This window comes from Thermobia domestica, chromosome 1 (assembly GCF_964235325.1).
Source record: "Thermobia domestica chromosome 1, izTheDome1.hap1.1, whole genome shotgun sequence".
Classification (NCBI taxonomy): domain Eukaryota; kingdom Metazoa; phylum Arthropoda; class Insecta; order Zygentoma; family Lepismatidae; genus Thermobia; species Thermobia domestica.
This window is the reverse complement of record NC_137454.1, coordinates 161,542,016-161,565,098: the sequence shown is the minus strand read 5'-3', so window position 1 is coordinate 161,565,098 and position 23,083 is coordinate 161,542,016. Positions and strand designations below refer to the sequence as shown.

General features: G+C 36.3%; 1 protein-coding gene across 1 annotated transcript; it reads right to left on the bottom strand.

The window, feature by feature from the left end:
* Positions 1-21,783: 21,783 nt before the first annotated feature.
* Positions 21,784-22,512, bottom strand: LOC145670042 (zinc finger MYM-type protein 1-like). The gene has a single exon (XM_081738397.1). The coding sequence runs from the start codon at positions 22,510-22,512 to the stop codon at positions 21,784-21,786; it is 729 nt and encodes a 242-aa protein (XP_081594523.1).
* Positions 22,513-23,083: the final 571 nt, after the last annotated feature.

The following is a 23,083-nucleotide window of genomic DNA, read 5'->3' as shown; positions in this document are numbered from 1 at the left end:
CGTACAACTTATAGAAGAAAAAAAAAAAAAACGAGAAACGAGAATTTCTCAAGTCCAGAAGGATCTTCGTCGGTGAGATCACGATTACAAAGGTGGAAACACTGTTTGAGTTTTAGGATTTGTACAGAAGGAATGGAATAAGGGGGAACAAGATGGCGACGGACATCTTTACACCTGGAGTGTCATGTTCTTACAATTGTGCAATTGTGAGTTTGTTCATAATTTTAAATTTTGACAAAATTTAATTTCTTTACAATTTTTATATCTTATTACATCTATTTTATATGTCCTGAGCCTCTAACCCCCAAGTAATTTTACAAATAGTGTAAAAACAAATTTACTTAGAACAGGCGAATTCGCCCATGTTGGAACGCGCCATTTTATACAAACCTACGTTTTCAAAAACAATTAAAACAAATTTAGTGAAGCAGTATACTGGGCTATAAAGCTGGGACTTTCTTTATAAATCTCCCGAAAGGGAGATAACTAGAACTAGAACTAGAACTAGAATGGAATCAGAATGTAGTTTTACAGTAGGATTTCAGTTTATTGGTTTGAGGATAGATTTAGTAATACATTAGGGTTACGTTGACCTGCCTTAATCCCATGCTGCATGCAGTTAGTGTAATACAAATAATGTTAATTCTTACATAGGTTATTCAAGAGAGTCAAACAGATTGAAAAGAATATTCAACAGGCGGCGGTATTTTTTAATATCTACATTTTATGTATTATCAGATATTTCGTGACCGTGGCAACCAAGAACCGTTCTGGGTAAGGTACCAAGACCCTTTACACATATATTCATTTACTCAATTCAATATTATACATTTTACTTCAATATTATATTCACATTCAACGCATATTCATATCTCAAAACACACACACACACACACACACACACACACACACATATATATATATATATATATATATATATATATATATATATATATATATATATATATATATATATATATATATATATATATATATATATATTCAATGTTAAAATTATTAACACCGATAAATTGAATTTTGAGGTTACAACATTTTACATTCAAGATCGCATATATATCGATATATTCAACTAATTTCCAGGGCATAATGAGAAAATTAGAATTCTCAAATATTTTGTTTAAATTGGAGATATTTAAATAGCATGGCAGGTACATAAACACATAATATGTATAGGTATATGGTTCTAAACTGTTAACACTATTTTGGGGCCCAATACAACTACAACAACATATACGTTCAGGGTTAACAATGGAAACAAGTACAGGAATCGCTAATAATTTCACGGAAGATTTTGAATGGACAATGATGAAAGGAAACGAAAACAAAATTTAATAGTAGACCGGACCATCGTTCACTGTTGCAGTCTGTCAATATGTTGGAAAACATGTACTTCATACTTTACATCAATGAATATCACTATGAATCGTGTCTCGCAACGTCTCAGTTGGTAATTCCAGGTTCAAATGATACATTTCGAATGATTGATATATGTCAATTCAAAACGACGGGGGGGGGGGGGGGGTAAAACATTTTTAAAAATCTTGAAGAATAGAATAGAGGAATAGATAGAGGAGAGAAAGAGGAAAAGTTGCGCCAAAGAAAAAATCTAGGGCACTAAAACTACTAAGATAAGTGGTCGAATTTCAACATACAACAATCCACAGCCAAATATACTTTTATATGCCGAAAATGGCTGGCCTACTAAAATGCGTAGCCTAAAATAAGTATCTCCAAAGCAACAGCAAGTTCATGCCCATAAGGGAATTTTCAAAAAGACAAAAGCTTTAGGGAAATTCCTCTCCTCACTGTAATCCGGCTGAGACCTTGGAGACTCCGGCACTACCGGGAAGTCAGTGTGATTTCCTAATTTAGAATTTCTACCGACCTATCAGAAACTGAGAAGAGGTTCGAGGAACGTATGGAAAACTAAAGTCAATAAATAGAAAAAATCTAACAGGGATTTGCCAAAAAATAAAAAATAAGTAAAGTGAATTTTGTACTAGTAAGTTGTCTGCCAAATCTTACTAGTGGCTCCCAAACCGCAAGGGTACCAACCTTGAGGTGTCGTTTAATTTCAATCGCTACCTAGTTTAAAATTAAGGAAAAAATGGAAATATTTGAAGGGGAGGAAGGATCGACACCTGGGTACGGTATTACTAAAGTCTACTGTAATATTTTTACTAGATTATTTGATCCTGTCCACTTCGTCACCTCTACAAACTGACAATAATGAACTGGGTTTGGTCGGGTGACGTGGAAAAAAATTCAAAGTTGCAGAGTATTGTCATAGCTGCAAGTCAAACGCGTACGTATATTTAATAGTTACCAATTCGGCAGACAGCTATTCTGTTACGTGATTAACTGCGAAATATCTGGGATCGTTTGCTATATGGCTATTGTTTGTATTGTCAGGCCGGTTGATCAATTAATCGGTATATTTAATATGAAAAATACCATCCATTGTTTTTACGTATCGCACCACTCTCATATAAGATCCTAGCGTGATAACTAATGCACTAAGAAATTTATATATATATATATATATATATATAATCAATACTTCGTACCAAACTTTACCACTGGGCACATATACACATGAGCGTCCTACTATTTAGTCATACTCTTTACTATATACATTTATATATTGATAATATTATCATTACTCACTTATTTATTTATTTATTTACTTTCTCTACGACGTCGATTTATTTTTAGACACACTATACTTTCTCGATAAGTCCGAGACTGTTCAAAGCAGTCTAACTAACTACAGTAAAACCTGTCTTCAACGGACCCTTTATTAAACGGAAAACTGTCTTAAGCGGAAATATTTCACGGTCCCATGAATTTTGGAGAACAAAACGTGTAAAACTCCCTTCATTAAGCGGAAACTGTGTTACGCGGACAACGGAAAGAAAAATAAACATTTAACGGAAAATTCTGAGTTCCGGACTACAGCGTTTAGAAGATGTTTAGACATTCTGGGAGACATATACATTACATTGTCTGTGATAAAATGTTCGTTCTTTTGTTAAGTATTTCTGGACAGTGTTGACTTTCCCCAACCACTACTCATATTCACCCCCACAAATTGTCCTTAATCCCCGCAACTTAATCAAGAATCATACAGAATGTCGGAAAGAAGAAAACGAGATAGAGGAAGGAGAGGAATACGATACCGAGTTCGAAGAACAGTGTAGAATAAATACATATCAAGATTCTCTCAGAATTTTAAAGGAACTGCAAAAAATTGCCTTACGAAAAAATGATTCTCATTCACTTAGTATAATTTCTCAGGCTAAAGTGTATGCGGAAAGTCAGGCACCCAAGCAGCAATGTACACAAAAAACCCTACTTGGCTATTAGAAAAATAAAGAAAACGTGTGCATAGCATATTTTGTATTCATTTTAATTTTTTGTGTATTTATTCGTAGAAGAAAGAAGTACTGTAATCGAACAATGTACGTACAGCAATATATTTTCTCAGTATGCCCCTTTATAAGCATTTTTTTTAAAGAAAAGAAAGGTCTACCTCCACTAAGCGGAAACCTGACTTTAACGGAAATTTTTGCAAGTTCCGCTCGATTCCGCTAAAGACAGGTTTCACTGTATATTAAAATCAGTAATTATCATAATCCATTAATTAAGACATGTGATACAATATGAACTGATCATGAATTTATTTCGGAACAAACTACGGTATAATTCACTTCACGGCTTCAAAATTATTCTGTATGCAATGAGAGTTCAATGTTCTGAATAGCATGCAACTATATATCAGAAAACTGTCAACAATGCGATTGCTCACAGAAAGCAACGGATCAAGAGGATTAGTAAATACAGCTGGCGACAATAAAAACAATGTCATATAGACAAAACTTCGAACTAAGAGGGAACGCGAAGTAAGTTATATAAATGATCGTGCTTTTCCAGAAATGTAGCTTGCGATGGAAGTTATCTAGAAATCCATTCTTATGGACCTAAACTAATATTTACTCATAGTTAATTGTAAAGAAAGGGTCGATTTCGTATAAACCAGATCACTAAGTATTTGAGTAACAGAATACTTGCAGCGAATGATACTAAGTTCGGACGCCGTGGCGCTAGTAGTATAAAACAACCTGTGCACGACTGAATATTCTTTGCACTGCTAATCATGTTTTTGCACTATTATTATTAAATATAAGTAGGGTGACCAAATTGTCAATTAGAAAAAACGGGACAACTTTTTGCTTTTGGATAGGTTACTCCCCTAAATACTTAGGCATACACTTCTGCCTCTCCGTTCTCTCTCTCTCTCTCTCTCATATCTTACAAAAAAGGGGGGCCGCGGTGGCTCAGTGGTAGAGCGTTCACCTCTGGTGCTTGGGGTACCGGGTTCGATCTCAGCCCTCGCCAAGTGAATTTTGTGGTGGACAAACACCTTGTGCAAGGGTTTTCTCGGGGTTCTCCCGTTTCCTCCTACTTCCTTCATTCCACCATTTCACTCATTACTCATCATCACCGTCTCCTTTAGCCTAACCGGCATAACCGTGGGACGTAAAACTCAAAGATTTCAATTCATTTATTCTTACAAAAAGGGGCAAATTTACACTTTGTCGTTTTAAAACCTATTGAAAAGGTTGTGGAATTAATTAAATAACAAGTAACTATCAGCAACTAAGAAAAAATGCAATTTTGAAAACATTACTAAAAATATATGAAACATTTATCAATATCTGTCAATTAACAAAATCTGTCACCGGCAGAATTTATAACGAACTACTCTCAGCATCGGATTCCAACTCCCTTTATTTGCTTTTTCTTACTTTTAAACATTATTTCACTTACAGCTAGTTTTCTTTTTACTTTCACTTTTATGGTTCTATACTTTTGTTCCCCTTTCGTAAACGAAGGTACGTTACATCTTAGTCAAATCACGGAAACACTGTACTGTACTAATGACAGCGCCTCAGTCTTCCATCGCCCGAAACAGAGAGTAAAAGCAGCTTGTTTTTCATAAGACTTTCGGCCCCTTGCACTGTCATCTGGGGAATGAGGAGGCCTAGGAGGGAAAACAGTACAGCCACTGTCATTATCGCAAACATCATAATGATGTTGCTCATAATTAGACATATTCCAATATAATCACAAAGCTTAGAAAATAATAATATAAGTTAGGAAACTTTAGATTGGATAGTTTTTTGTACCAAATGTATATCAATACGGGACATTTTGGAGTCCCGGGAAAATTTTTCGGGACATCGGGAAAGGTAGTGAAAAAACGGGACAATCCCGTTTTTACGGGACAGTTGGTCACCCTAAATATAAGCCATGTACTATGTAATTACGGTACGGAACTACTATGGAATTCTTCACTAAGGAGTAATGAACTTATTATGATGAACCAAAGAGATAAATGAACAAACAACAATACACTGTACATCAATAAACATAACATACTTCCACACACACTCAATTATACACATGCACATTGCTTTCCACATATCCAAGAAAGCAAATACTGATACATACTAATACATATTATCACATCACTCAACTATATATGAACCAAACAAAATTTTTGAATTTTACCAACCGGCTCTATGAACTAAAAAGGGATAAACGAAATAATCAGAGGGAAGTAGCCCTTGTACCAACTAAATCATGTTTTCAAGACACTATTAGTGTCACTGAAAGGACGTATCAAAACTGCTAATGGTAAGGTTCCCTTTCCTGAAGGGAAAAGAACCCTAACGAAAAATCGTTCAACCCATTTCGGTTGGAAGCTTGAGTCAATTTAGGAGTAAATGAGAGCCCCTTTTTACGTTTACACTAGCTTTCTGAGAATCACCTTATCTACAAAGAAGCCTACGAATACCGCCATGTTAGTAATAATAATAATAAAAAAAGTCAGTTATTACGTACACAAACAGAAGCTATGCTAGGACAGGAATTTTTAAAAGGCGGAGTTTCAAGGGAAAAACTAATCTTCAAAACGGTTTTGAAAAATCACATACTAATATGAATCCTGTTCATCACTATTTACGTTTCCAAACATGGAGTAACTTGAACTGAAGTCTATATTTCACCGCTTGCTGACTGTTTAAAATGGCAAATTCACTGTTAAACTTTACTGTTTCGGGCTCCCTTCTGCTTCCTCAATTGTTCATCTCTTACATAAAGCTAATTTTACCTTATTTCTGGTTAGTTTTCCTGCCAAAATCCTAAAATTTGAAAGCGTCTATGTAATGCGTTGTGGCTGGGTGCTTGTCCGGTTCTAGAATAAGGAGAGAAGAAGTGGAAGTTTGATGAAGGCACAGTTATTGTGTTGAAACTGTTACGTGATACTGTTTTTTTTACATAAAATCACATAGCCTTGCTCAGTGTGTTATTGTGTATTAGTACAAAATAGAAAGAAGGCCTGATAGAATAGTTATAGAATAAGGATTATCGCTCCTTGATATGAGAGTGTCAGAAAATAGTTCAATCAGAACAGAGTTCAATAGTTCAATCAGAGATTTGGCGGCGGAAAATTATAAAGCGAATGAAAAATAGCAAAAACTGGATAAGACGGATCATAGTAGGATATGGGCATCTCAGAGGGACGAAGGGGGTCTAAATTATTCTGCCAAAAATTCAGTTTGGTGGATAATTTCAAGAATTTCTGTCCAATTGCGGGCCTATGTTTTCGTATAGCATTAAGACGATAATTTCAATACTCATCCATCTGAAATGTCCATATAAGGACTCATATTAAAATCATGTATAAATAAAGATATTATTCCCCAAAACATAATTTCTACTAGATTATTCAAAGCTTCCACATTAATTTTGGTTTGAAAGAAAGAACTAATGATTATACTACATGAACCAAAAAATATATTTTGAAAAATTGCGTAGTACAGTGTGTTCAAAAAATATTGGACTCCTCCAAACAAAAATCCCATTACATGGACTGTAATGGTACATTACAGCGGCATAGCTCGTTGCCGAAACAACAACAACAACAAAAAAAAATCTGCACTCAACCATCAGCAGGAAAAGTCATGCTCACTCTCTTCTGGGATTCTAATGGAATAATTTCGGAACAGTGCATGGAAAAAGGAGTTACAGTAACCAATGTCTCGTATTCAAACATGCTGAAAAATCAACTTCGCCCTGCAATCAAGCGTAAACGGCGAGGACTTTTGTCCTCAGGAGTACTCCTACAGCATGACAACGCTCGACCGCATACTGCCTGTTTGACCGTTGAGAATATCGATGACATCAAATTTGAGTGTCATTCATCCACCCTATTCACCAGACCTTACCCCCAGTGACTTTCATTTGTTTGAACCACTCAAAGAAGCGATGGGCGGCAAACATTTCAATAGTGATGAAGAGGTGAAAAATGCGGTGCACGAGTGGCTACAATCTCGATCAAAAGAATTCTTCCACCGAGGTATCCATGGACGTCCGAAACGGTAGAATACTTGCATTGAACATCAAGGGGAATACGTTGAAAAATAAGAGGTAAGATTTCCTTTTCATTGTTACATTCTAAAATTTATTGCACTTTTAAGATTTTCATTTGATCCTCCCTCGTAATAAGTTTTAGATATTTTAATCCACTCTACTATAAGCTTGGACAATCCATTTACGATTATTGAAATATGGGGAATGTTTTGCCTGGAAAAGATTTTCAATAAGTTGTATCTTCTTAATTGTTACAGAAGTAGTGCGACTAAACCTTGCTAGAATGGGTTTTCCAGTCAATTATTGTAATTGAATACTAAGTGGTAGTGAATTAGTTTCCTCCAAAAGAGATTGTTTCGAACAGAATTTTAGCTGTTGAAAAATAATTTTCAGCAAATCATACATTATTTGTTAAAATCGTTTAATAAGAAAAGAAACGCCATACAGAAATTTAGCCACAACACATTGTTTTAGGATAACCAAAAGACTAAAAGGATTTCAGCCATATTTCTTTTCTGAAATGCACGGAAACAGCATTGAAATTTAACTATTTCCTGTGATAAATACTGTAAATGATGTTTCCAGTTTAATTTTTTTGGCTAGAAATATAATCGTAAATATTTAACTAAAAATCATTAGTTAACAAAATTTTATTAATATGAAGAGTAGTGATGGGAAGCAATTTCCTTCGAGAAAATATTATGAACTTAGTTTCCTTCCAATTTATTTCAAAGCCGTTTTGAGTAGACTAGATAGTTAATGAAGAAAATATTCCAGTTTCTTTCATCCAGTATCCAGATTAGATGTTCACAGGGGAGAGTTCCCGATATCGCACCGGGTTCCAAATCGCACCACCTCTAGTTTAAAAAGAACCGTAATACTAACAAGCCATCTGTAGTTAAATTAAGTACTTAAGCATATTTTCATAGTTACAGAGAAAAGTGACGACGTTCAGTAAGTTATGTGTGTGTGCAGTTGCAGTACAATATAATTGGAATATTCCTTACTAATTTTCTGGGTATTTCACACTAGAATAGGGATTAAGGTAAGAGAATTAGCAGTAGTAATAAACAAAATACCATTAATATTATAGTGACAAACTCAAGTTATTCTTCTTTTAATTTGTGAGGTATGTAAATAATATTTTGTTTTTTTTAAAAAATAGCGTAGTTTCCCAAATCGCACTACTATCGTGTGTCCGAAATCGCGCCAGTGCGATCTTTTCTTCCGCGGTGTAATTGTTTTTCCTGGTTTCTTTCTCGTTACAATTCACACAAGGTGGGCACATGGCAATATGGAAAATGGTCTCCGGAGTCTATGAATCGTGCTTTGAAAAAAAATATATAGAAAATAAAGTGACGCTGCGCAGCCCAATAACAGGAGGAAATAGAACTACCAACATGGAACCACAAAGAACAGAAGTACTCTCATTAAGTCCTTACAAAAAACATCTTGAAGAATAACGGCAAAGGCAATCAAGAGTATCTAAATGTGTGGAAAGATCTAGTCTTTCTGAACCGTCACCTAGGTCTGTATGTGCTTCAGGAAACCTTAACACCAAAATGTGTATTCGAAAAGTAGATACATCCAAATCACAATGCTCCGAGCTACATATTCGCAGTATTTCAAATGTGGCTTTTGAAATCAATGAACAAGAGTGGTTCTGTGTCCTTTGTCAACAAAATTTAGTCGAAGATATGGTACAGAGTGTTTTGTGTAAAGTCTGGGTACATGAGTCTTATGTGGATGTTTCAGGAGATGAACGTGCATTCCAAGGTGATTTTTGTGCACATAAGGTGTAGCTAGTGCTCTCAAACGGGTCGGGTTACGGGTCGGGTCGGGTCAGGTCAGCTCGGGTCGGGTCAGTCGCGTCAGGCTACTCGGTCGGGTTGTCGGGTCGGGTTATTCGGGTCGGGTCGGGTCGGGTCAGCTCACTTTGGTCAACTGAGTTTAGGTTGAGCTTAAACTCGGCTGGAGTCGAAAGCTGCTGTTTTTCACTAGCTGCCTAATTAAAAATAGCAATTTTCAATTGATTTTATAGAAGCCATAAATCTATTTTGAAAACTTGCAGCTAGTGTTTTTATGGTAAATGCTTATTTTTGTACTTGTGTGTACTTTAATTTGTAAATGTGGGAGATTTATTTTACCAATCGACTGTAATATTAATATCTACGCCAATATGGAGTCTGGATTTAGAACAAAACTAGAAGTTGTTTAAGCAAGGCTAAAAGAAAGATTGGATATGGACGACCAAGCCCAAGCAGGACTGCGGTGGCTCAGTGGTAGAGAATTCATCTCTGGTGCATGGTGTCCATGGTTCGATCCCAGCTTGTGCTAAGTAGGCTTTGTGGTGGAGAAACGCCGTGTAGTGGGTTTTCTCGGGGTTCTGTTTCCTCCCACTTTCTTCATTCCACCATTTCATTCATTTCTCATGGTCACCGTATCCCTTAGCCTCGGTGCAGAATCGAGGGCCCTTAAACTGAATATTTCATTTTATTTTACCATGCCCAAGGACATCGATACAAGAACAAGATAAAGATTGGATATGCAAGACGAATTGCATAGTAATCTTGCTCTTGGCCTTGTTTTGGTGATCACCAAGTAGCGATGAGCATATTTTCTTGCTTTCAGTATAGTATGAAAAACCATAATCACTGGCGCAAATCCCGGGGGGACGAGGGGGACATGTCTCCCCAATCTTGGACCTGGGGGGACTGTCCTCCCCAATAATCTGACGTGAAAAGTTCTTTTTGGGATAATTGTGATGATTTGTGTCCGACCGTCATAAAGGAATGTAAGATGAAATTGATTTCTCCTGGCTTTTCCATTTTTTAAATAAGAGTCTTATTCTATAGTACTTCAACCTGTACTTCGAGCTGTAGTGTGTTTAGTAGTCTCATCAATATGTATTAATTCCACTTCCGCTACTTGGGCACATTTTGAAATAAATGCCAGAGGAGGATATGCCCCTCTCCTCATGCTGGAAATTTATTTCAACTGTAGGTAAGGGCACAAATCCCGGGGAAATGGGGAGACATGTCCCCCCCAACATTGGAACTGGAGGCTCTCCCAATAATCCAATTTGAAAAGTGCTTTTTGCAAACAAGTGTGATGATTTGTGTTCGACTGTCACAAAGGAAAGTGATATGAAATTGGTTGCTCTTGGCTTTTCCATTTTTAATGAAAATGAAGGCGTGCGACTGTGCGTGACATAACCTGGATGTGAAATCTTATCTCCTCCTCTCACCTAGGCCCTAGCACACGAGAAGTATATAGACTATCCAATGTCAGTAGAACCCATCTTTTCAGTAAATGCGCATTTCATCTATTTGTAGTATCTATCAGCCTAGGCATCTACTCATGCTTCGTAAGCAACTTATAGCCTATGGAACCCGAAGATTCAATGTCGCGTTCACAAAAGCTCTCCACTGACTTCTATCCTTAGCCAACTGGATCCAGTTTCTACTTTGTATTCCTATTTTTGCGAGATCCGCCTTAATATTGTTTTCCCATCTGCACCTAGGTCTTCCTAATGTTCGTTTTCCGATTGGTCTTACCGCTATCACTTTGAAAGCGTTCCTACTTTCTTTCATCCTGGCCATATGTCCTGCCCACCTAAGCCTCCTAGACTTGATGACCCTAACAATGTTTGGTAAACCGTATAATTTATGTAGTTCCTCGTTATGAAGTTTCCGCCATTCCCCATTCCTGTTCCTCTTCGGTCCGAATATTCGTCTCAGGATCTTGTTCTCAAATACTTTCAATCTATGTTCGTCCCTGAGAGTAAGCGACCTTGTTTCAAAACCATACAGAACAACAGGAATGATTATCGTTTTATATATTTTAAGCTTCAAATTCCTCGACAGAATTCGCGACAACAAGAGATTTTGAACTGAATAATAACACGAATTCCCTGTTTTTAGTCGACATTTAATTTCTTCGTGAATAAGATTTTCCTTTGTTAATATTGATCCTAGATACTTGAAAGTATCCACTTTATCAAAAGTATTATTTAATATTTTAACGCATTCATAACTTGCCGTATTACGGTCTCGACGCATTTCCATGTATTTAGTTTTCTCTGCATTTACTTCTAAACCCATGTCCCTGCAAGCGTTTAACATGGGTTAAGACCTCTGCATTTCTTTCTATTGTTCTCCCATCATCTCCTATTAAATTTACATAATCAGCGTACGCATAACCTGTTGAACACCGTTCAAATCTAGCCCCTGTTTGCTATCTTTGATTTTCCTTATAGCGTATTCCAGGACAAAGTTGAATAATAATGACGACAACGCATCTTCTTGTTTCAGGCCATTCTGAACGTGAAACCTCCTGGCCAAAAATTTTCCTACCCGGACTTTACTTTGGGATTCATTTAAACATGCATTAATTAATCTAATTAGCTTTTTCTGTATTTCAAATTCTGTAAGAACGTTGTACAATGTTTCTCTTCTAACCGAGTCGTAAGCCTTTCTAAAATCAATAAATAATTGATGTATCCAGCTACTGTATTCCCACTTCTTTTCGAGTATTTGGCGAATGGTAAATATTTGGTCGATAGTTGACCGATTTCGTCTAAATCCGCACTGATAATCTCCAATAATTTCATCTGCGTATGGGGTCAATCTTGCTAATAGAATGTTTGAAATGATTTTATAGGATGCTGACAGAAGAGAAATGCCTCGATAATTATTAGTCAGTTTTGTCGCCTTTCTTGTGGATTGGAACAATGATTGATTCTTTCCACTCTTGTGGCAATTCTTCCTTGTTGTAGATAAAAAGGATGAGTTTGTGTATCTTGTTCCACAATTTTTCGCCTCCAGCTAAAATTAACTCAACCGGAATTTCGTTTACACCCGGAGATTTGTGTTTCTTTAATTTCTTTATAGCGATTTCTACTTCTATTCGGTTGGGTTCTGGAATATACGGTTCTACGGTATGTATCTCCCTTTCTCCATGCACATTAGTTTTTGGCTGCGTGTTCAGCAAATCGTCAAAGAAATCTTTCCATCTATTTAAATTGCTGTCTGTATCAGAGAGAACTGTTCCATGAGCTTTCGTTAATATAAGCACGAGGTTGATAGCCTTTCTCAAATTCATTGATCCTTTTATACATGTCCCGAATGTTTTTATATTTACTATTATCTTCAAGTTCCTTAAGTTTAGCTTTCAAAAAAATGCGTTTCTTTGTTCTAAAAGTTTTGGAAGTTTCCCGCCTGGTATCAACGAAATTTTGTGTAGTTATTTCATTCGGATTTTGTAGCCAACGTAATTTTGCCTGTTTTCTCTGCTATTTCGAACCATGGTTTGTTCCTAAGTACTTTCCGCGTGTCCCAATTTTTCTTTTGAGGGAGGATGCTTCGTAAGCAAAGAAAAGAATTCATTGCTGCAATATTTTTCTCCATAATCTTAAGGTTACATCTGTTAACTAAAGAGTATATGACATGCGTCAGATTTCTGCATTGGCGTCTCTGGCATGTAAAATTTGGGGGGGACATCAAAGGAAATGATCTAACTGCTAGTATCTCAGCGGAATTTTAGATTATGTCACTCAAAATATTGGGGGGGACGCGTCCCCCCCGTCCCCCCGCCAGAGACGCCCATGGATTTCTGTAACGATTCCTGTAATACTATTGAGATAATCATCATTTTGCTCAAATAAGAGTGTTGTTGCGTCATACATAATTGATATTCTTTCTTCATAGTTTTGGGGAAGTCATTATTTATATTATTATATTATTATAAAACAATTTTAACGTTGATCTTTGTGGATGCCTAATTAGAAACATACCAATTATAAATATGCATGTATTCAGATTTCAGAATGTGTTCACGACAGTGATTTGTAATACTGATATGTACTCTACATCGCCTAATATATAATATACTCTACAACAGGTTCACCTCAGAAATCAGATTCATCTACCGTAATATGAGTTTCTTCTCCCTTCTCTAGAATAAGCCTCAAATCTGCACCTCCCAATGTTGAAGACAAACCAATGGCGTATTTAGGTTTTTGTTTCGAGGAGCTATGCCCAACACAAGGAAGGAAGTGGGCAATTGCCCACCTGAGTTTGAGAATAAAATATATTTGAGTTTATGCATAAATTGAAGTTATAATGGCAAGAATTGCAGACCGACAAAAATTTACAAGTGAATCTAACCCTTTATTCTATTCATACAAGAAAAAGGAAGCATCCTCTTGGCCTTCCAAATTTCCCGGGCTAATTATTCTACAGTTTTGATTTTCTTTAATTCAAACATTTCCTTCTTTTCAAAACAACCAAACGATATAATTTTTCTTTTGTTATAATAACTAAAGTCCTGTCATGTTGATATCCGCTCAAGTTGGTGTGGAACACCAGTTTCGCTTATCAACTCTTCTTAGTTTTGGTGTTACTGATGACGGCCGACTTGAATCACAACTGACAACGGTCGATAAAGTATGATGGGCGAAATGAAAGAAAGTAACATCAAGAAAAAGAAACAGAAAAGTAGAAAGGACGAAAGAAAGAACAAAAGGATGCAGTTCTTACATTGAATGAAATTTGACAAATACAGTATTATTTCTGAACAAAGAGCATAAGAAAGTGGAAAGTCAATGACATTCTTAGAAATGGTAAGAAGGATCATTGTTGTACGTGGAATGCGAAAAACTAACAAATTTATTTCGGGGGGACGGGTAAGACCGTTCCCATATATATATATATATATATATATATATATATATATATATATATATATATATATATATATATATATATATCGGGTGTTGCAAAATAAGTGTTACAACTCTTGGGAGGTGACTCCTGCCACTGAGACAAGAAAAAAAGTTCTCTTGAACTTTCGGCTATCGGACATAGTTTCGGATCTACAACGTGCCGAAAGCGTGGGAAAATGACTTTCGGACGCCAATAGTTCGGAAACTATTCAACGTAAAGAGGGCGGGTAAAAACTTCACTGAAGAAGTCATACCTGCTGTATTGAATTTTGCATGTTTCACAATCCTACCATGCACGCGCAAGGGATTCCCCAAAGGAACGTAGGGATTCCCGGATAATCTGCCAAATGAAAATCGGTCTAAATGGATATGAATTGATAGGGCTTCTACCAGGTAACAATAATTCGTTTGTATTAAGTCGATATCTAGAACAAATACAAAATGGCGGACACCTTCATGCCCGTTGTGTGTGGTTGCATAATCGCCAGGTACGGACGTTTTGAGTATTAAGTGTAGCGAATTTGTACTCAAATGCTCTAGAAAGATATCTGGAATGTCGGTAGAGCACAACATATGAAGCAGGATGATTCACATGTGTGGAAACACGTAATGAAAAATGCCCAGAAATGCACTCATACTAAGTAAACCTGATTTCAAAGCGCTGGAAATGTAAGGATTAGCGTCAAGAACATGAAAGCTATTGCCAATTCACCAATAATATTCCATCAATCGGATACAAGATGATGTGCACGGTTGCATACTAATAAGGATGAAACAACTGAGGCCAAGTTGAAATTGTGCAAGGGGACTCACAAAGGAACTGGGTAAACTAAATGAATGTCACTAGTGGAATCGCATGATCGATATTGAAATGTGGCCAATGTGTTTGTTGATATTAACATGTAGCTAATGGACAAATGTCAACATGTCCCACTACTGCTGGGACACCGTCCCACGTGTGAAAACTAGGAAAATAACGTTGTACATTCTGCTATTACATTTGGTCTACTTTTTGGTAGAACGTAACTAGAACACGATTGTATCAATGTCCTTCTGTTTGGGAGATTGTCCCAGAGTTGACACATGAAAATAAATCTCTGAACCCATGGTTCAAATTCTGATAGAGCGTGAAAATAACAAACTTGTATCATGTCCCATGTCTCACGTACTCGAAATATAGGAAAATACCTTTAGAAATTCGTATCTTACTCAGTGAACATGGCAAGACACAGACGAAAATGAACCAATTTGGCACATATAACACTACGGCTGGAACACCATACATATGGAAAATAAAACGACATGAGAAATAGGAAGAAACGTCTTAAAGCTCTGATTGTTTACAACTGTGCAGCAGGAGTAACAAAATGAATCACACAAGCATGTCGGGATGCTGTACAAGAGCGCTTGCCAAACAAAGTGAGTGCTTTTCAAAGAAATGAATACAGAGAAAGTGAGGCTCCCTCGAGCCTCAGGGCTAGAGCGCTCGCTTTCGCTCGCGTGGTCGTAGTTTCCCATACTACTGCAAGCCCAAGGCCTCAGATTCAAGACCCGAGTAGTTATTTTCCTATTTTTCGCACGTGGGACGGTGTCCCAGTAGTAATGGGACATGCTGGCATTTGTCCATTAGCTACATGTTGATATCAACACACACATTGGTCACATTTCAATATCGATCATGTGATCCCACTAGTGACATTCATTTAATTTACCCAATTCCTTTGTGAGTCCCCTTGCACAATTGCAACTTGGCCTCAGTTGTTGCATCCTTATTGGTATGCAACCGTGCGCATCATATTGCACCAGATTGATGGAATATTATTGGTGAATTGGCAATAGCTTTCATGTTCTTGACGCTAATCCTTACATTTCCGACGCTTTGAAATCAGGTTTACTTAGTATGAGTGCATTTCTGGGCATTTTTCATTACGTATTTCCACACATGTGAATCACCCTGCTTCATATGTTGTGCTCTACCGACATTCCAGATGTCTTTCTAGAGCATTTGAGTACAAATTCGCTACACTTAATACTCAGAACGTCCGTACCTGGCGATTATGCAACCACACACAACGGGCATGAAGGTGTCCGCCATTTTGTATTTGTTCTAGATATCGACTTAATACAAACGAATTATTGTTACCTGGTAGAAGCCCTATCAATTCATATCCATTTAGACCAATTTTCGTTTGGCAGATTATCCGGGAATCCCTACGTTCCTTTGGGGAATCCCTTGCGCGTGCATGGTAGGATTGTGAAACATGCAAAATTCAATACAGCAGGTATGACATCTTCAGTGAATTTTTTACCCGCTCTCTTTACGTTGGATAGTTTCCGAACTATTGGCGTCCGAAAGTCATTTTCCCACGCTTTCGGCACGTTGTAGATCCGAAACTATGTCCGATAGCCGAAAGTTCAAGAGAACTTTTTTTCTTGTCTCAGTGGCAGGAGTCACCTCCCAAGAGTTGTAACACTTATTTTGCAACACCCGATATATATATATATATATATATATATATATATATATATATATATATATATATATATATATATATATATATATATAAATATGGGAACGGTCTTACCCGTCCCCCCCTCCAATGTTGGAGATAGATTTGCGCCGATGACCATAATCAAAATCACACTTGGTCTTCATTTGTACCGATGAGGCGAACATTCTTGGCTCTTGTATATCATGAAAGACCACCAAAACTACGAAATGCAGAACCAAGACTTGACTGCAAGACAAAGAATAAGACGCAGTATTGATGACCAAGACCCAGGGAGCGAATTGTTTGAATTTCATTTGTTGGGCTGAAAGTGATGAAATAAAATTAGTACTTTGTAATTAAATATCATACTGTATTTTTAAATTTTAAATTTCAAAATTCATATTATGTATATTCTTACGTGCAACTATATATACTATAAAATACGTTTTAATTACCAAGAAAGAAAAATCAAAGTGGCACGGGTCCCGGAATCATAAGGACCTATTTTGAAATGAAAGTTGAAGGCTTGGAAAAAAATCACAGGTGTTCTCCTGTTCCCTCAACCCTTATCATTGTAGTTAAACGATTTCCTTTTGTCTCCGCCAAGAGACTCTTGCTATTGCCTTCCGAGAAGACCCCCTGCCGTCCAAGCAGGTGAGAACACTGACCTTGAATAAAAATTTCGTCACATAGAACTAAAGCAAGAAAAAAATAAACTTCTCCCACGTCGGACATTGGTATCAGTTATAAAAAGAAATAACCAAACCTCAAAAGTACGAAATATTCATTAAGGGGATCTGATACCTCTTCGCTTAGGTTTCTAATACTCCATTTGATAACATGTAAAATTTAATATGGTAATTTCTAACAAAGTATTGCAGGTAATGACTTGAAATTTTTCATACAAATACACAAGACACATATAAATCCAACTACGGTCTCCAATTTACGTTACATGCGTTAGATTAATTGTAATATATTCTTCAGTAAGTTTGGCAACTATGCTGTACATAGTATATGGATAGATCTTTTTGAAGGAATTGAGAGCCCTCGGAACCTCTAGCCCTACTAGTCTTCGCGACACGTGGTAGTGATTTATGAGCGCTTCAGGCTAAAAACCAATGTCGCCTCTGTTCATTTCTTTCTAATTTTCTTTTTTTCTTCAAAAACTTGTTTTGGGCAGCTTTGCCCTTTTGTCGGTTGTCTATAGAAATAGCAGTCATACTCCCTGGAATTGTTGATTCTCGGTAGGAACAGTCTCTTCCTCTCCGTCGTGAATCTCAATGTTAGATTCGACAAACAAAAATAAACTCGAAGACAGTAAATGTAAAAAGACAACAGCAGCAGTAGTTTGTATTAAAAATTTGGAACGAACAAAAATATTGCATCTAAATAACATATTTGTGTTAAATGTACTTTATCATGATAAGAAGTTCTATATTGTTCTCGTATAAGATGCTATAAATGCTCTACTTTGTAATAAAACTAAAAGTAATGTCTTTGAAAGATGGTATTAGACTTGGCAAAAATTGGTTTTGTGGGGTCAATGTAATAATTTCATACATACAATATTTTTATTCAATTTTCAGACATTAGTGTATTGGTAATATACAAAGTGTACAGTACATATAATCAGTGTACAATATTAAGATATTTTATTGATAATTGCTTTTTGGATGAGTTAACTTCAAGCATATAATCATTCTATTCTTTTCTATAATGTAATTAATATAAATGTGTACACAGAATATAAATGTTATTTGACAATAGTAAGGTATTTTGTTGGAAAAAATGCTTTTTGTAGGATCGTTTTAATTTCAGATATATAGTTTCGTTTTCATAAAGTAATTAATATAAATGTATCAACAGTATAAATGTCGTTAGTGTTAGAAATCTAGTGAAATATTTCGTTGATAATTGTTGTAGAATCATTTGAATTTTAACCTTATAGTCATTCAATGGGGTTTCATAGTCTAATAGTTAGAGCGTTCGACTCCTGATCGCCTGGTTCTAGGTTCGATTCCCTGCTAGAATACTCAAATTATTGGCGTCTGCCCATCGTCGTGAGGCAAGCTGGGTAGCCATGTGATTAAAAGACATGATAGTCTATATAATTAATATAAATATATACACAGTACAAATGTTGACAGTAGTGAGGTATTTTGTTGATAATTTATTTTGGTAAGATGTATACTATTTTTATAATGGTAGAATGTGTGTATGCTATTTATAAGATGTAGACCTATACATTTCTTTGTATAGACTTTTATAATGTATAATGAATTTTTATAATCAAGAGCGAAAGTTTTAAAGCTTAGAATTGGCGAATCTTGCCACAAAAGAGAGATGTACCCGTAGAAAGATTAATAATAATAATAATAATAATAATAATAATAATAATAATAATAATAATAATAATAATAATAATAATAATAATAATAATAAGGCAAGGAATGAATACGTACTAAAGGAAGCTAGTAAAGGACGACAGATCATGAAGATAATAGGAAAGAGAAGAAAGAGCATGCTTACCTATCTTATTCGACACTCAGATCGGACACCGTGTGGATAGAGGAAAAGGCAGCAGAAAAACCAGGAAGTGGAAGACCAAGGATAGAAAAATTTATAAGTTTTACGTCCCACAGTTATGCCTGGTAGGTTAAAGGAGCTAGTGATGTTGAGAAATAAAGGAAATAGTGGAATGCAGAAAGTGGAAAGAAACGGGAGAACCCCGAGAACACCCCCACACATGGTGTTTGTCCTCCACAAAGTTCACTTGGTGCGAGCTGAGATCGAAATAAGAACGCTATGCATTAGAGGTGAACGCTCTACCACTGAGCCACCGCGGCCCGACCAAGGATAGATGCAGTAACGAAGAAGAGACCTTATCAAATTATAAAACAGCTCTCCCAGGGGAGAGAAAAGTTTTAAAATTTCCTTCTTGCCCATCAACCTATGATTGAAGTGAGGATGATGATGATGATGATTATTATTATTATTATTATTATTATTATTATTATTATTATTATTATTATTATATTATTATTATTATTATTATTATTATTATCAGTGGCGTATTTATGATTTTGTTTCGGGGGGCTTTGCTAAATTTTGGTGGGCTTTGCCTAAAAATTTGAAAAATCTGCAAGATATTTCATATACTTTACTATAGTAAGTAAGATTTCAGGGGGGGCTTAAGCCCGGAAGCCCCCCTCCTAAATAAGCCACTGATTCTTATTATTATTATTTTATCGATGATGTACTTCTGGGTTTCCTCCTAAAAAAATACACACACTATTTCCAACTATGGTTATCTTACTTTTTACAAATTTGTCTAATTCAATATTGGTTTAAATAGTAGTTTTCAAGCTACGAATTGTTTGACTAACTGAATAGTGCACGCCCCTTCTGGCTCACTCGCCACTATTTAACATTAAATTTCAGATGTCTCCATATATTTGCATAAGTTTATTATTTCTAAAATAAACATTACGTACAAGGTCTATTCAAACTGATATAAACTTTTTCTGACATGTGTATATTACGCATATCTTTCTTAATTTGCATTACTCACATTACCCCAGAGAACGAACAAATTTTAGAGTTCTGGTTTGAACTTCTCTTACAATAATAAGCAAATATACGAGGAACAAATTTACCATTATTGACGATGCGGAGGGGAGGAGATTTTCTGGACTAGGAAGGAATGTGTGCGGGTGCAGAGGGAGGTCTGCACGGGCCAGAATTTTCAGCCCGGACCCGGCCCGTGAATTTACAATGTGAGGCCCGACCCCAGTCCGAAATATGTCTTAGTATTTAGGCCCGAGCTCGGACTGAGCTCTGTGATAATCAAATGAGCCCGAAATAAGTCCGAATTACAGAAACTTAATTATTAATTCAAAATTGTATTTTTATTTACGGCAATTCGAGTTTTGATTTTGCAGTTGTTTTAAAAGTCCTGCAGAAAGAAAGGTGCAATTTGTATCGTTCTACACAATATTTACAAAGTTAGGCCAGAAAAAGTCCGAGAAATATGGTTGTATATTTAAAAATTCACAGTCCTAACCCAGGGGCGTCATTTAGGGGGCAGGGAGGGGCATTTGCCCCTCTGAGTTTGAGATTTATATATATTTTATCAATAGAATAGTAGTAAGTCAGTGAAAAACGCGAAATTTTATATATATATCAAGGGGTCTTGCCCCCCCCAAGCCAAATCTGAAATGACGCTACTGCCCGAACCCCTCCCGGGCCCGAAGTGATGCATGCTTTATAGGCCCGAGCACGTGCAGACCTCTAGTGTTGAGGCGTTTCAAGTAGTGGGCGACTGCCCACGGCCTTGCATCTTTAGGGACCTCGCAAAGACCAACGAGCCTAAAACGATTTGGCACTCACTTTTGTCGATGCAACAATAGAAACAAATATGAATTCGGACTTATTTACAAAAAAACAATACATAAGGCTTCAAACTAACTTTTCATCTATTCGTATATATTAGATCGACAGGCGGCGAGTTTATTTTAAGATTGCATATAAGTCTTTATCATTGAGATGAATTGTTTTCGATATTTTTTTTTTTATAATTAGCAATTTTTTAAAAAGGGGGCAGGAAGGACTCGTAAACCTTACTCGCCTTGCTGTGCTGATGGTATGGTCAAAATCAATACTGGATAGTGAAAGTGTAAGTGTAAAGGCTAATATGGAACAGAGAAACAAAAGAGAACTTCTTCAGAAGGGAATTGGGAGGGGAAGCGAGGAGAGTACAATACTGTAACACTTGAAATGCGTCTTGATCTGTATACTTCAACAAACTTTTCTTATTAGATTACGCAATTTCTAGTTTCTTACTCCGATTATTCAAAGTATTCAAATGTTCTCGGAGGGAGTGACCGCTCCTCCCTTTAATCCGTCCGTAGTGTCATTCAGTTTTGCTTTTTGCTACTAATTCAAAATGCTTTCCGAAACAAGTTGTCTTCTTGTGACTGCAAGGGGTGGAAGAAACAAACAAACCGTGAAAGGAAGAAAGAAGTGGTTTTGGGCTCTTACAGTCCAGACCAGTGGCGGCTTGTGCTACTTATACTTAGGAGGGCTGCATAAAATAAAACACTTACCTTATTTAAAAATTAATTCCATACGACGGTCCTTCCTTGTAGCAAACTTGTCGATAACTCTATTATTAAAGTTAGGAATCTTTTCAACCATTTCCTTTTCTATTGATAACATGGCAAGTGCTGTTAACCGTTCTTCTCCCATTGTATTTCTCAGAAAAGTTTTCACTCTTTTAAGGGTAGGAAAGCATCGCTCAGGTTCACTAGTAGTAAGGGGCAACGTTATGAATATTTTCAAAAGTTTTAGCACTTCAGAAAAAGTGGAAGCAAGACTATTGTTTATAATATATTGGAGGAAATTCACAGCACCACCAAGTTTCCTTAACTCTTCTCTTGCATAAACTACACTAAGTTCTGTATGAAGTTTATCTTTATCAAACACAGGAAAGAGTTCTGTACATTTATTGAAGATTTCTTCGGGAAAGGAAGCACTAAACTCATCAAAATTAGATTCCTGCAGAAGTGAAGATATGGATAAGTGGTCTGTAAAATGGAAGCGCAGGTTCACTTCGTTTAAAATAACATCACACACTTCTTTGGCTGCGGCTGTTCTTGATTGTGCGTTTGAAACAATTCTCCTTTTGTTTTGACTTTGCGTTTCGGTATCAATTAGTCCTATTGATTCCCTGATTTTATTAATTTCAATAGTAAAGGCAGATAAATATGATTGAACTTTTGCTGCATCTATTTGACGACTTTGTAGTTGGTTATATAGAATATCAAGATGTGGCATAACTAAGTGAAAAAAATTTAGCCAGAAAGAAAATTCTTCATTTTGGAGATAACCCAACAAGGCAGATGCTTCATTTATTGTTGCGGTGCTTGAGGTCTCGGATTCTGACAAAATTTGGAAGCATTCTTTCAGTTCTTCCTGCTTTTCATACACTACATTAACAGTCCTAGATTTAAAATTCCATCTAGTTGGTCCACCAGTGGGTATCCGCTTGGCAACACAGGAATCTAAAACAGCTGTTCTGTTATGAGAGCGAGAAAAAAAGCCGGGATAGCAGAAAGATTAGAAAAGAATATTCTGACTTTAGTGTTTTGTCTCTTTCCATCACAAGATTCAATTGATGAGCAAAACAGTGCACAAAATAAGCATTAGGATATACCTCTCTCACTTTGGCCTGAACTCCATTTATAGTCCCACTCATTACAGCTGCACCATCATAGCTTTGTCCAATAAGTTTACTGTTTTAAGATTCGATTAGTTTCTTGTTTTAAGATTTGATTAGTTTCAGAAATTATGCATTCAGCAATGGAGTCGGCATTTTGGCCATTTGGATTAAAAAAGCCCCAGAATC

Bases quoted from the DNA above. Each gene is read 5' to 3' on its own strand.
- LOC145670042 (XM_081738397.1), bottom strand. From the start codon at position 22,512: ATGCCACATCTTGATATTCTATATAACCAACTACAAAGTCGTCAAATA.